Here is a 12,405-nt window from a genome sequence, read left to right on the forward strand (position 1 = left end):
TATTTATTACAATTTGTTGTCATGCACAAAGCTCTGTAACTGGATTTTTGGTAATTTTTCTTGCAGTCTTCGCGAAGTCAACTTCAGGCCAGACTAAGGACAGCTTTTCAGGGATCTTATTTTAATTCTTCTGTTCTTTTTCAGGTGACAAATATCCAGGAGCAAATTAAAGTAGGGTTAGATTATTTGTATTGTCAATTATTACCATTTGTTTAATACACGAAGCTTTGGCACTGGATTTTTTGTTAAAAGAAGTCTTCGCGAAGTCCACAACTTCAAGCCCTATTAAGGACAGCCTTATCTTATTGCAACCCTTCTGTTTTTTTCAGGTGACAAACATCATCCAGGAGCAAATGTGGGCTCAGGGGGCTGCTCCGCTCAACAGTTCCCTCTCCCACACTGCATCCGACGCTCCAGCCCCGTACCTCGCCAACCATGACCCTCTGCAACAAGTCAACCACGACCAGCTGCTCCTCTTGCTGCAAGAAAAAGACGCAGAGGCCAGAATCTACAAAGAGAAATACCTGCAGGCCATGAGGACATCTCCGGAAACATGGCCCGTTCAGGAGACGGCCATGAGAAATGTGCCTGAGGGTGATGAATCTTTGGAGAATGGAAGGCCGCAGATTGATGACTCTTTGGAGGGTGGAAGGCAGCGTATTGATGAATCTTTGGGGGAGGCTGGAAGCCAGCAGATTTCTGCCGAGTCTATAGCATCTTCGTCAGTGCCAGCACCGCAGCCAGTGATGGTCCGACCCGACATCAGAATGATCCTGCACGACACTGTCGGCCGGAGAGTGGAACAGACTCCGCCCGAGTCCGTTCCATGGGAAATAAGCGGGGGAGCTTTGGGTCACGATGCATGGAGCAGTCCCATGATGGTGTGGAGCGACTCCCACGTCATCGACACACAGACCATGGATCCTCGCGAAGAGAGGAAGATCTTCCTGCAGACAGTCAGTGACTACCAGAGTCAAACCAAAGAGCAGGGAGAGAAGTTGAAGCAGATCAGGGCCCAGAATTACACCCTCCTCCTGCAGCTTCAGGCAGCCAAGATGGAAGCCGAACGCATGAAGCGGGGCCACGACTGGTACAAAGCGGAGAGGGGAGAGAAGCAGCGCCTGACCGATGAGGTGGGTCTCTGTTCAAGTTTGTCTAAACAAAATACATGGAAACCCCCTTTTAAGACCTCCAAAAATCTGAAAAAATCGGGTCTTAAAAAAAGCGGGAGTCTTAAAATGGGGGTCATTTTAGAGGTTATGAACAGAAAGTCTGGGAAAACAAGGTCTTAAACAGGAGGGAGTCTTAAATTGGGGGGTCTTCAAAGGGAGGTTCCACTGTATGCCGTACAGAACTGTGGGGCGGAGATGTAGCTCAGTCGGTAACGTGCTGGCCTTAAACCCAGTTCGTTGTTATCGGCGTGGGTTTCAAACTCGGGTCTTGTTGAGTCATTTATTTCCAAGAGTCAACTTTGCGCAGACTCTTCCAGGTGTACGCACACATGTACAGGATAAAGATCTCAAGCTCACAGAAAAAGTCTCAGGGCTTGGAAATCATGAATGCATGCAGAAAAAAAGATTGGGTATTCCGCGATTCTGTCGCGTCTGAATTTCCTTGAAGGCAATTCAATTTACCAAATGATTGTTTATTTTACAATGATGCCAGAACCGGCACTAGTCATTTTCCAGACTGGTACAGTCAAACCCCCTTTTCATCCTCCAAAAATCTAAGAAAATCAGGCCTTAAAAAAGAGGGAGTCTTAAAATGGGGGTAAATTTACAGAGGTTATGAACAGAAAGTCTGAGAAAACAAGGTCTTAACGGAGGGAGTCGTACATTGGGGGGTCTAAAAGGGGGCGGGGGGGGGGGGGCGGTAGGGGGATGGGGGGACTGTTTTGCCTTTCAGACTCTGCCCATTTTATTTCCGGAGTTTTTAGGTCTTTACATTTAAAACAGACATTTTGGGAATAGAGAAACTCAAAATGGAAATGATTCATTGTTGCAGTTCATAGTAACAAAAATGTCAAAATGTCAAACTCATTATTTTCAGGCATGGGGATTGAAAAAAGTAAAAAAGGCTGAACATTTTCAAGTAATAGCCGAGTCGATGACGCAAAGCGCCTAGCCTTAATAGGGGAGGGGGGGGGAGGGGGTGCTTGCCCCCGAACCCCGCCTTACTAGGGGGGTCCGGGGGCAAGCCCCCCCCCCCCCCCGAATTTTGTTTCTCCAAACAACCCAAATGGTGCAATTTAGTGTCACCTGAGCTCCAAGTTTGCCATTAAACTCAGATTTTAGAACCATTTTTGCCTCCCCCATTTATTTTTTTGGCGGACACTGAAATTTGCCTTTCGGCGGACAATTCCTATGCCTGATTTTACATAAATCTAAAAACGCTAACGTTTCAAAATTCAGAATCCCTAAAAAAAAGAATGGTAATGGTAATTTACTAATAAATTATACATTCCAATAACTTCCCTTTTTTTTGGGGATTCACTATTTGACATAATTATTACTATTCCTAGGTCAAGAAAAAAGACGACACCATCCGCAAGCTGACTGAAGAACTGCAACAGCTGAAAAACCAGCAAACCCCGATACGGGCTGGAGTAAAACGCGGACGATTCTTCATGTCAAGGGCCTCTACTCTGGAGTGCGTCACCTGCGGCAAAGTCTTCTCATCTCAAGATGAAGCACGAACGTCCGTCTGCGCCCACCATCCCAAGCCCGCGTGCGGTCTTCCGAACAAGATGGTGGCTGAATTGCATGAGGCGTTTCCTGACGGGAAGTTGAAGCATCGCTACTGGCCCTGCTGCAAGGCCATAGCAAACTGCACACCGCCACCGTGCTATCGCGGGCCCCATGTTCTCACAGTGGTGTAGGTTGAAAAAAGTTTGGGCATTTTTATGAGAAAATATGAGGTTTTGGCATTTTTATGAGAAAATATGAGGTTTTGGCATGAAAATATTAGGTTTGGGCATTTTTATGAGAAAATATTAGGTTTGGGCATTTTTATGAGAAAATATATGGGGTTTTGGCACTTTTATGAGAAATTACTAGGTTTTGGCACCATGCTATCGCGGTGTCCATTTTCTCACAATATTGTAGGTTGAAAAAGGTTTGGACACATTTAAAGACATACAATATGGACCCTATCTTTCAAAGTGAAATCTTGATGTCAAAAGCCAAACAAAGTTTGAAATATAGATCTGCCATAATGTGAATAATGCCATCGCTTAAAAATTCTGTCACTTCTTCTGAATGACTCCCGAGGAAGTGACAAAAGAATTTTGAGAACAAATTTTGTCTTGGTAACTTCAGCATATCACTATCAGCAGTAGAAAATGAATGATATGGTCTACGCCTGAGGCTGTCCATGTATCATTATTGCATGATTATCATTATTAAGTGTGAAAACACAAGGTTTGGGCATTTTTATAAGAAAACACAAGGTTTGGACAGTTAAATGAGAAACTCCTAGGTCCGGGCACTTTTATTAGAAAATGTTAGGTTCAGGGATATTGAGAAATAAATTTTTTGACAAGATTTTGCTTGGGCGTAGATAAATAAGGAAATTGTTCGGGTTAAGAATAGAAACCAAGAGCAGGGATTTGTTCCAGTTCTCTGCTGCCCATTCTCTTCAATACCAGACCCCCATTCCCCCCCCCCCTTCCCTACCCATCCACCCCCCCCCCCTTCCCTACCGCCCCCCCCCCCCTTCCCAACCCACCCACCCCAAGGGCAAATTGTGCCTTGCTCAATATTACTGAAAGGCTCAGTTGATTTTGCTCAATACTTACAAGGAAAAAAGAAAAGAGAGAATGCTTTATGTCCTACAGGCTAAATATTTCGCCTCTTAAGGACAAGATATGGGTTATATGATTTGAGTTTTACGCCCTTACGGCTTTTGACAAGATACACAAGTGTTAGTGTATGTGTGTTTAGGTGGTATCAACCATCTGCACTTATTATGGCAGAATGACCAAGATCTCTTACGTGCCATATAGTGGTGGGACATGGCTTCCGTCTCTGGGTCTGCACTAAAAGTTGACCCGTGTCAGGCCCGGCCCGAATTCGAACCTGCGACCTTCCGATCACAAGTCCAGTGCTCTACCAACTGCGCTACCTTTATCATTAATAATAATTTAATAATTAATTAATAATAAGGGAGTTTCCCTGACTTACAAGCTTTAAAATTGTCACTTTTATATGTGTGGTGGGGAATAAAAGAGAAGAAGAGAAAAGACAGAAGGGTTATGCCGAAGAGAAAAGACAGAAGGGTTATGCCGAAGAGAAAAGACAGAAGGGTTATGCCGAAGAGAAAAGACAGAAGGGTTAATATGCCGAAGAGAAAAGACAGAAGGGTTATGCCGAAGAGAAAAGACAGAAGGGTTAATATGCCGAAGAGAAAAGACAGAAGGGTTAATATGCCGAAGAGAAAAGACAGAAGGGTTAATATGCCGAAGAGAAAAGACAGAAGGGTTAATATGCCGAAGAGAAAAGACAGAAGGGTTAATATGCCGAAGAGAAAACACAGAAGGGTTATGCCGAAGAGAAAAGACAGAAGGGTTATGCCGAAGAGAAAAGACAGAAGGGTTAATATGCCGAAGAGAAAACACAGAAGGGTTATGCCGAAGAGAAAAGACAGAAGGGTTAATATGCCGAAGAGAAAAGACAGAAGGGTTAATATGCCGAAGAGAAAAGACAGAAGGGTTAATATGCCGAAGAGAAAAGACAGAAGGGTTATGCCGAAGAGAAAAGACAGAAGGGTTATGCCGAAGAGAAAAGACAGAAGGGTTATGCCGAAGAGAAAAGACAGAAGGGTTATGCCGAAGAGAAAAGACAGAAGGGTTATGCCGAAGAGAAAAGACAGAAGGGTTATGCCGAAGAGAAAAGACAGAAGGGTTATGCCGAAGAGAAAAGACAGAAGGGTAAAAGACAGAAGGGTTATGCCGAAGAGAAAAGACAGAAGGGTTATGCCGAAGAGTAAAGACAGAAGGGTTATGCCGAAGAGTAAAAACAGAAGGGTTATGCCGTGTCCATTATTGACATGGTACTTCATTTGTATGAACGCTGTATACAGAAAAATGTATGCATATCAGTAATTCTGCACGCACACACACAAATGACCTGGTTAGCTCAATCATAGTACATGTAAATGATATAGTGAAAGATTTTTGTTGTTATGAACACATCAATGTAGAAAAGTTTATATAATGTAATATGGAATCTAGCTTATTTTAAATCATGTCAACAATTGTCATTGGTACAGCTCACTAGCTTTAGGAAGTAGTCTAGTATACCTAACTACTTTAGTTTGATCATGAACCCTGTGTGTGATTTGCTTGAAACTCAAGTATGTAGATTTGCAGTTCACCTACATGTTTGTATAAATGTACATGTACATATATTTATTTTGTGTCTTAAAAATAGATAATTTATGTCTTGTGCTTGCTAATTATAGCTTAATGTACTCATTGTGCACTTTTATTTACTTTAGCTCAACGTTTACCATGAAGATGGAAAAATTGTGTCCAGAAACAAGTCTCAGTTCGGTTTGTGCAATGTGTCATGTTTCACTGACAATCCTTTTCTTTTTCTTACTGCCCGTTATGCGTTGTCATGTAAGGCAGCAACAAAGGACCTCCACTCCTGTCTGTTCTGGGCCACTCTTTGGATTTTTCTATGATTTTCCTTTTATATGTTCCATCTTTGATGTTATAGTTTGTTGAAGCTCAAGAAAAAAATGTTTTCAAGGCTGAACACAATATATTTACAGTGGAACCCCTTTTAAGGACAAAAGAATTATAACTTGAGGCACCTGTGCTATTTGAGGCTTTCTGGTCATAACCCATTAAATTCATCTCAATTTTAAGACTCCCCTTATAGTTAAGGTACCTGTGTTATTAAGACCCAATTTTCTCAGATTTGTAGGTCTTAAAGGACCACAGTACCTGTCAGACCCTAGATAAAGCTTGTCACACGCCACGGGGCATTTACCATGAGGATGCGAAGGACTTTGTTACAACGTCCCATGCCGCAAATTGTTGCAACATTTTTTGCCATGTTGCAAAACAAATGCGAAAAGGTTTAAGTGGGCAACTCCCAACACTTTTTCTTGAGTGTGTCCGATCAGTCCCAAAATTGCTCCCTCAAAATTCCACAGTATTGAAAGAAGTTTGACATATCCTGTACTCCTGCATTGAATGGCTTTTTCTGTGTGTTTTCTTTGCTTATTGCTAGCACTCTATAATGATATCTATCAGATCAAGTCAGTCAAAATCCTCATTATACTTTTGACACCAGGTATAGTTTTTGTAGTTTTGTTTCCCTTTTGATAGTAGTTGTACATACATGTACATGTATACATTTATAAAGAAGTAATTTCACAACACAGATTCATAAAAATAAAATAAAAAAATAAAAAATGAAAAGATAAACTACATTTTCTTTAATGTAAGTTGTTACACCAAAGAAATAAACTTTTTTTGTTGGAAGTTTTGAGAATAAGGCCTACAGAGCAACAACCACAAGCTAATTTTTTTCCCGCAGAATTTGACCCCCCCTCCTTTCTTTTAAGCATATCTAGCCATATTATCCAAATGTTTACAGTGTATTTGATTTCGTGTGGTGCTTGTTGTTGGTGTTGCTTTCTGTTCTTTTGTCAAAACTTTACACATTGTTCTAGTTCTATAATTGTCTTCAGCTGCTTGAACTGTCAATGAAGTTATAGCTATTTGATTTAAACAAGATTTTATTAAAGCAATACATGGTGGCATGTATATATGCGATATAAACATTTGTGACCACACAACAAGCTAAGCTAGTTATAGCTATTTAACTGTGTGACACAGAAAAAGATGTGGGCATTTGATATTTTACAAAGGCCAGAGTTACTTTTATTAAAAATAATACTGCTACCATATATGCTTCTTTTTGTTTTTATTAACTTTTTGTTCTTATTTTCTTTTGAGAAAAAAATGGTTCATTATTTGTGCAATTTTGCCTGCACCTATTTTATCTGATATTGTTGCTGTATTTACTTCAAGAACATTTTTTTTCTCATCAGCACAAATACCATTGTTAGCAGAGTTTTTCTTCAAATGATATCGCTTGTCATGTTCTGACCATATAAACGTGCTTGAAACAAACATGTCAGTGCACAGTATTTTTATACTTTCTCTTTTATTTTTTTTATTTTATTTAACTCAGTCTAGCTGTAGTGGTATTTCAGTTGCCTTCTGTTGTTTCTTTTGGGAAGTACAAGTAACTCTGTAAGTCTTATAGGTCTTTTGATACCTTAATTTGGATGTTCGAAATTCATCTCTTCTCTGTTGAAAATTGCTACAACTTAATGTACAAATAACAGTATTTCTTGTGATAAACAAACATATACCTAAAACATAAGAGCTACTAAAGACTGTGATATTTTTCCAAAGTTAAAAGTTAAAAGACAAGTTGAAACCTACAACAGAATGAGTGATACCCATAAATAATATTCATGCAGAATGAGTGATACCCATACATTATTTTAATGCAGAATGATCGAGTACTTAACCAATGAGTATATTCTGAGAGATGCATAATGAGTGATAGTACTGATACCCAATGGCAATGATTATTTTCATGCATGTCAAAAGAGATTAGTGCAGTGGTTGCAATTCTTTTTACCCCCACAAACTGCATGCCTTTCTGGTATTTTACTGCTTAGAAATCTCTTACATTAAATTGCTAAAATATTTTGGTTGTGTTCTTTATCGTATTGTGGTTATTGCAATACTTTTTACCCCCACAAACTGCATGCCTTTCTGGTATTTTACTGCTTACTAATTACAATCTGATATTAAAAAAATATTTAAATTGATTAAACAAATTTTGTTGGTGTTCTTTATCTTATTTTAAAAATACTTTCTGCTATTGACTACTAAGTACGCCATGCAAACTTACAAAAAACATATCTTACGTACATTTTTTTCTTTTACTTCTTGTCAACTTTGTGCGGATCGTCTCTCCTTTGAGTTAAAACACCCCCTAGGTCACATATGCATTTGATATTAAGATCCCAAGTTCACTGCAAAAGTTTCAGACCTTAGAAAACTTGCAACACATGCATGCATCCTCTCTCATCATATCATTATTAATGCATTTTGATATTTTGACGAGATTGGCCTAAAAGCCAGTGAGTCAACGCGAACAGCCACATTAGGTGTGTTCACATTGCCGATCGGGTTTGTTCAAGTCAAGATAACAGCCCCAGGTCAACTTATGTGCAGAACTGTCAGTGCCTTATCCCCCTTCGTGTGTACATGCAGGCGGCACAAGACCAAGTATGCATGGTAAAGATTCTGTAATCCAAGTCAGATTTCGATGGGTTGTAGAAAGATGAAAACACCCAGCATTCTTTCCCCCAAAACTGAGTATGGCTGCCTAAACAGTGGGGCAAAAACACTCATACCGCTCGTGCATAACACGACTCTTCGTGGGAGTTCCAGCCCATAAACACAGAAGAAGAAAAGTTTTCTACCCATATCTCTGGCTTAAAACCTACCTTTACAGTTTTGATATTCTTTTGGCTATTCTACCAGAACTGCAGCTATACTTGTCCCACTCAGTTTAAACAGGGTCCAGTTTTTCATGCCACATTTCTTTGTCTTAACTTATTGGCATTAGCCTAGCCTTGCCTTACTTCTGATATTGAACACTTTAATGCTTGCATTATTTTTGCTTGCTTGCTTTTTGAATAAAAAATGTTGGTGTGATTCTGTTGTTGAATTTGTTTTATGTGAATGAACTACATGTATGTGATCGACGTTGCCATGCAGTCCCATCCACTACAAAAGAAAAACTGCTCAGTTTGTCCCTAATGTAAACCACTGACTGACCTGAAAGAACATTTTGCAGTGTTCACTTACAAATATCATTGGTCACATCCACTATTTTGTTCTATTTTGTGTTGAAAAAAACCAACCAGCATGCATCCCCCGAAAATGAAGTATGGCTACCTAAATGGCAGGGGGAAATGGGTTTTCAAGAAGGGATCCATGCAGATGCTCAAATCCTATTTTGTATGGTACATGTATTGGGAAGAAACTGAATGCTAAAGGGAGATAATGTGAGACAGTGTTCTACCTGCTTTTTGCAAGAACAAGGGTGGCAAAACGAGTGAACAAAAAATGTACCATCAGTAAGTAACGCCGAGACAAGCTTCAATGAATTCATTATGAGTTTAATTTATTCAGCACTGGTAATATTCAACACAAGAAAAGAACTATGCACACAACATGTACGCTTCAATCACATAAATAGACACTCAACACTTGTAATGTTCAATTGCATGCAGATAGAGGCCATTTTGCAGCATCCTAGTTATCTGAAAAACAAAGGGACGTAAGCGCTCTATAAGTGCCTACGACATATATAGGCAACAAGTTTAAGTGAGAGCTACGCGGAACCACTCTCCTGGCACCTGAGAGAATAACAAGCATTGAAATGAACAAGTACATGTACCATCATGTTGTATGCATTCAGAGCGCTTACATACCTTTGTTTCTCACATCTTAAACATTTCCTCATTTGATCGAGATCATATCCGAAACAACCATAGATGTACAATCAGAATGCATTTCAACATAATGTCACACCTTAAACTGCCTTCCCAATTATAACTGATGTTGAATGACTGTTTTATGGCCCCAGGCACACACACACACACACACACACACACACACACACACACATACATGAACACACACACACACGAACACACACACGAAAACAGACACACCTTTTGAGTCCAACATTTCACTTGAAAAGAACACCACTCCACTGCCTGATTATGCACGTATGCCTTAGCAAATGCTCCCTACTCTTTTTTTCATAAGACAGAGAACCAGCCTTTCACCCCCACCCCCCTCCCTTCCTCCCCCCAGGCCCTCCATATTTGAATAAAACACAACACCAAAGCAAATCACAGTCAGTATGCACTCTCATATATGTAAAGCTAGATAATGTGCATCAAAAACTTTCACAACAGACATAACATGCATAATGATATCCACATTAATTACTGTGATCAAGACCATCAACTCTTTCCTACCAAAAAGTGTGCCGTTAAATGCTGATACTCTGACACAATGATCCCAAATGTATCAGCACACCGGATCTGACAAAATACTGGATCTTACAATCCAATGTTCTCAATTATCCCACCACTCATTTCAACAAACTAATTCAAACCAGTGACGGATGATACAAACATGAAAGGAGCCAGTTTGTTATAAGTTAAATCCCTCAAAGAGCTGATAATAAAAAGATGTTATTTCAAACAGTCAGCTTAAACAGCAATCAATCATGGAAGGAAGGAATTTGATATCAACAGTGGGGTATGCAAGAGCCTAGAAAAATGTTTCCTTTTATCTTTGCTGGCACTGCAAATACTCCAGACAAACATATATAACAGATACACAAATAAAATAAAACAAAACAATTCCATGCAGGCCAGGAGAGCGCACAGTCTGCCAAATCTCCCTCATACCCACATCTCTCATTCTTACTTTTTGCATTCACCGTTTTCATGCCAACCGGTATATGACCGTTCTTGAGCCCCAAACCACATCGTCACTAGCTATTTCAACCAGCCAACCACAGTTAAAAACGGAGACACCACAGTTCCTTTGACGCCTAGCTGAGTTCGAATCCAGCGCCCGACTGGATGGCATAGAGCAGTTCTGGAGCCCCAAACCACTTTCGTCACAAGCTTCTTCAACCAGCCAATCACAGTTGAAAACAAAGACAACCACAGTTATCTTCCCGCCTAGCTGAGTTCGAATCCAGCGCCCGACTCAATGGCATAGAGCAGTTTGGTTCTGAGTGTTTTCTCGTCGGTGAACTCGGGCAGCTTGAGCAAGTTCATACAGGTGCTGGCTGTGGGCAGGCGCTCCGCTTCCTTGCCGGCATTGTGAATGCAGAAAGCTGGGTACAGGTCCTGGGAACACACACACAATGTGAGCATTTTTAGCAAAAACTGGCAAAATAATATGAAAGAAAATCCCACATATTGGTTCCTGTTGTTTTCTTTATATCATTTTTACTTTTAGCAAAGTTGAGACAAAAAATCCAGTAATTTCAAACCTTAAACTTTCGAAGCAAAGTTACCACAAGTTTTTTTGAACTGTTGACGCTCAAACTTCCCATAAAACAGCTAGAAACGGTCCCGGTGGCACACAGACACAACCTGTGCGTTCTTAACAAAAACTTACGAAATATTGGTAAAGAAAAAACAACGTATTGATTTCTGTTGTGTTTTCTTCATCATTTATTTTTTTTAGCAAAGTTAGAAAACAACGGACATCTGCATGCTTTTTTTTCGAACCCAGGTTGCCTCCTTCACAGAATGATGCTGTCTCATATGCTGCTCCCACGGAATAGAGAATAACTGTGAAGCAAGCAAGTCAAACCAAAGCAAGTTTTCCAAAACTCTTCTTCTTCTTCTTCTTCGTTCATGGGCTTAGACTCCCACGTACACTCGTGTTTTTGCACGAGTGGAATTTTACGTGTATGACCGTTTTTACCCCGCCATTTAGGCAGCCATACGCCGCTTTCGGAGGAAGCATGCTGGGTATTTTCGTGTTTCTATAACCCACCGAACTCTGACATGGATTACAGGATCTTTTCCGTGCGCACTTGGTCTTGTGCTTGCGTGTACACACGAAGGGGGATAAGCCACTAGCAGATCTGCACATAAGTTGACCTGGGAGATCGGAAAAATCTCCACACTTAACCCACCAGGCGACAGCGGCCGGGATTCGAACCCTCGACCTTCCGATTAAGAGGCCGACGTCTTACCACCCCGCCACAGCGCCCGTCTTTCCAAAACTCAAACCTCACAAAAAATAATCTCAGAGCATTCTCGAAGCATGTTTGGATTGTAAATCGACTTTGCTGCAATACATGTAAAAAATCACAGACTCCTGTGTGAGCAAACCAGACACAACAGCCAGCGTACCTTGAAACCAAGAAGAGGCGGGCGAGAGCAGCTGGTGACAAACTTGAGCAGCTGACGTTTCTGTTTGTCCGTGAACTGGGTCACTGCTTCCCAGAACATCACGATCACGGGGGAGTCGTCTTTGTAACCCCCTGCACAGCAAAAGGGTAATGGAGGATGTCAATATATTTGTGCTGTCAATTTTTACTTTGACTGTAGAAGTCAGCAGAGTTGAAACTACAAAGTTTTTAAAATGTTCCCCGACAACAGGCCCTCAGCCGCCCTCCGAATTTTTGGAGCAGCAGAGCATTGATCTTCATTGTACGATGATAATCGTGGTTGGTACGCTTGAGGCCCAGCCTAAGTCTTGACGACTCTAATGATTTGTATATTTTTGGAGCGGCCCTCCTGTGGGCCAATCTCGAC

At 40.8% G+C, this 12,405-nt stretch overlaps 2 protein-coding genes and 1 long non-coding RNA gene across 4 annotated transcripts in view; 1 reads left to right on the plus strand and 2 right to left on the minus strand.

Moving 5' to 3' along the window:
• Window positions 1-3,676, plus strand: part of LOC138967352 (uncharacterized) — a 9,649-nt gene extending 5,973 nt beyond the window's left edge. For both annotated transcript variants that reach the window (XM_070339878.1, XM_070339879.1), the window contains exons 2-3: window positions 330-1,133; window positions 2,522-3,676. In XM_070339878.1, coding sequence (XP_070195979.1) covers window positions 354-1,133; window positions 2,522-2,878 — 1,137 coding nt within the window. In that variant the 5' untranslated portion in view covers window positions 330-353 and the 3' untranslated portion in view covers window positions 2,879-3,676. The remainder of the gene's footprint in view (window positions 1-329; window positions 1,134-2,521) is intronic.
• The window catches only part of LOC138967354 (uncharacterized), a 221,119-nt gene that overhangs the window by 162,241 nt on the left and 46,473 nt on the right, over window positions 1-12,405 (minus strand). The window lies entirely within an intron of this gene.
• LOC138967351 (ubiquitin-protein ligase E3C-like) overlaps window positions 9,206-12,405 on the minus strand; it is a 38,496-nt gene continuing 35,296 nt past the window's right edge. The window contains exons 23-24 of the mRNA XM_070339877.1: window positions 12,001-12,131; window positions 9,206-10,980 (exon numbers count right to left, since the gene is read on the minus strand). Of these exons, the coding sequence (XP_070195978.1) occupies window positions 10,810-10,980; window positions 12,001-12,131 (302 nt within the window). The 3' untranslated portion in view covers window positions 9,206-10,809. The remainder of the gene's footprint in view (window positions 10,981-12,000; window positions 12,132-12,405) is intronic.

This window comes from Littorina saxatilis, linkage group LG5 (assembly GCF_037325665.1).
Source record: "Littorina saxatilis isolate snail1 linkage group LG5, US_GU_Lsax_2.0, whole genome shotgun sequence".
In the NCBI taxonomy this organism is placed as follows: Eukaryota; Metazoa; Mollusca; class Gastropoda; order Littorinimorpha; family Littorinidae; genus Littorina; species Littorina saxatilis.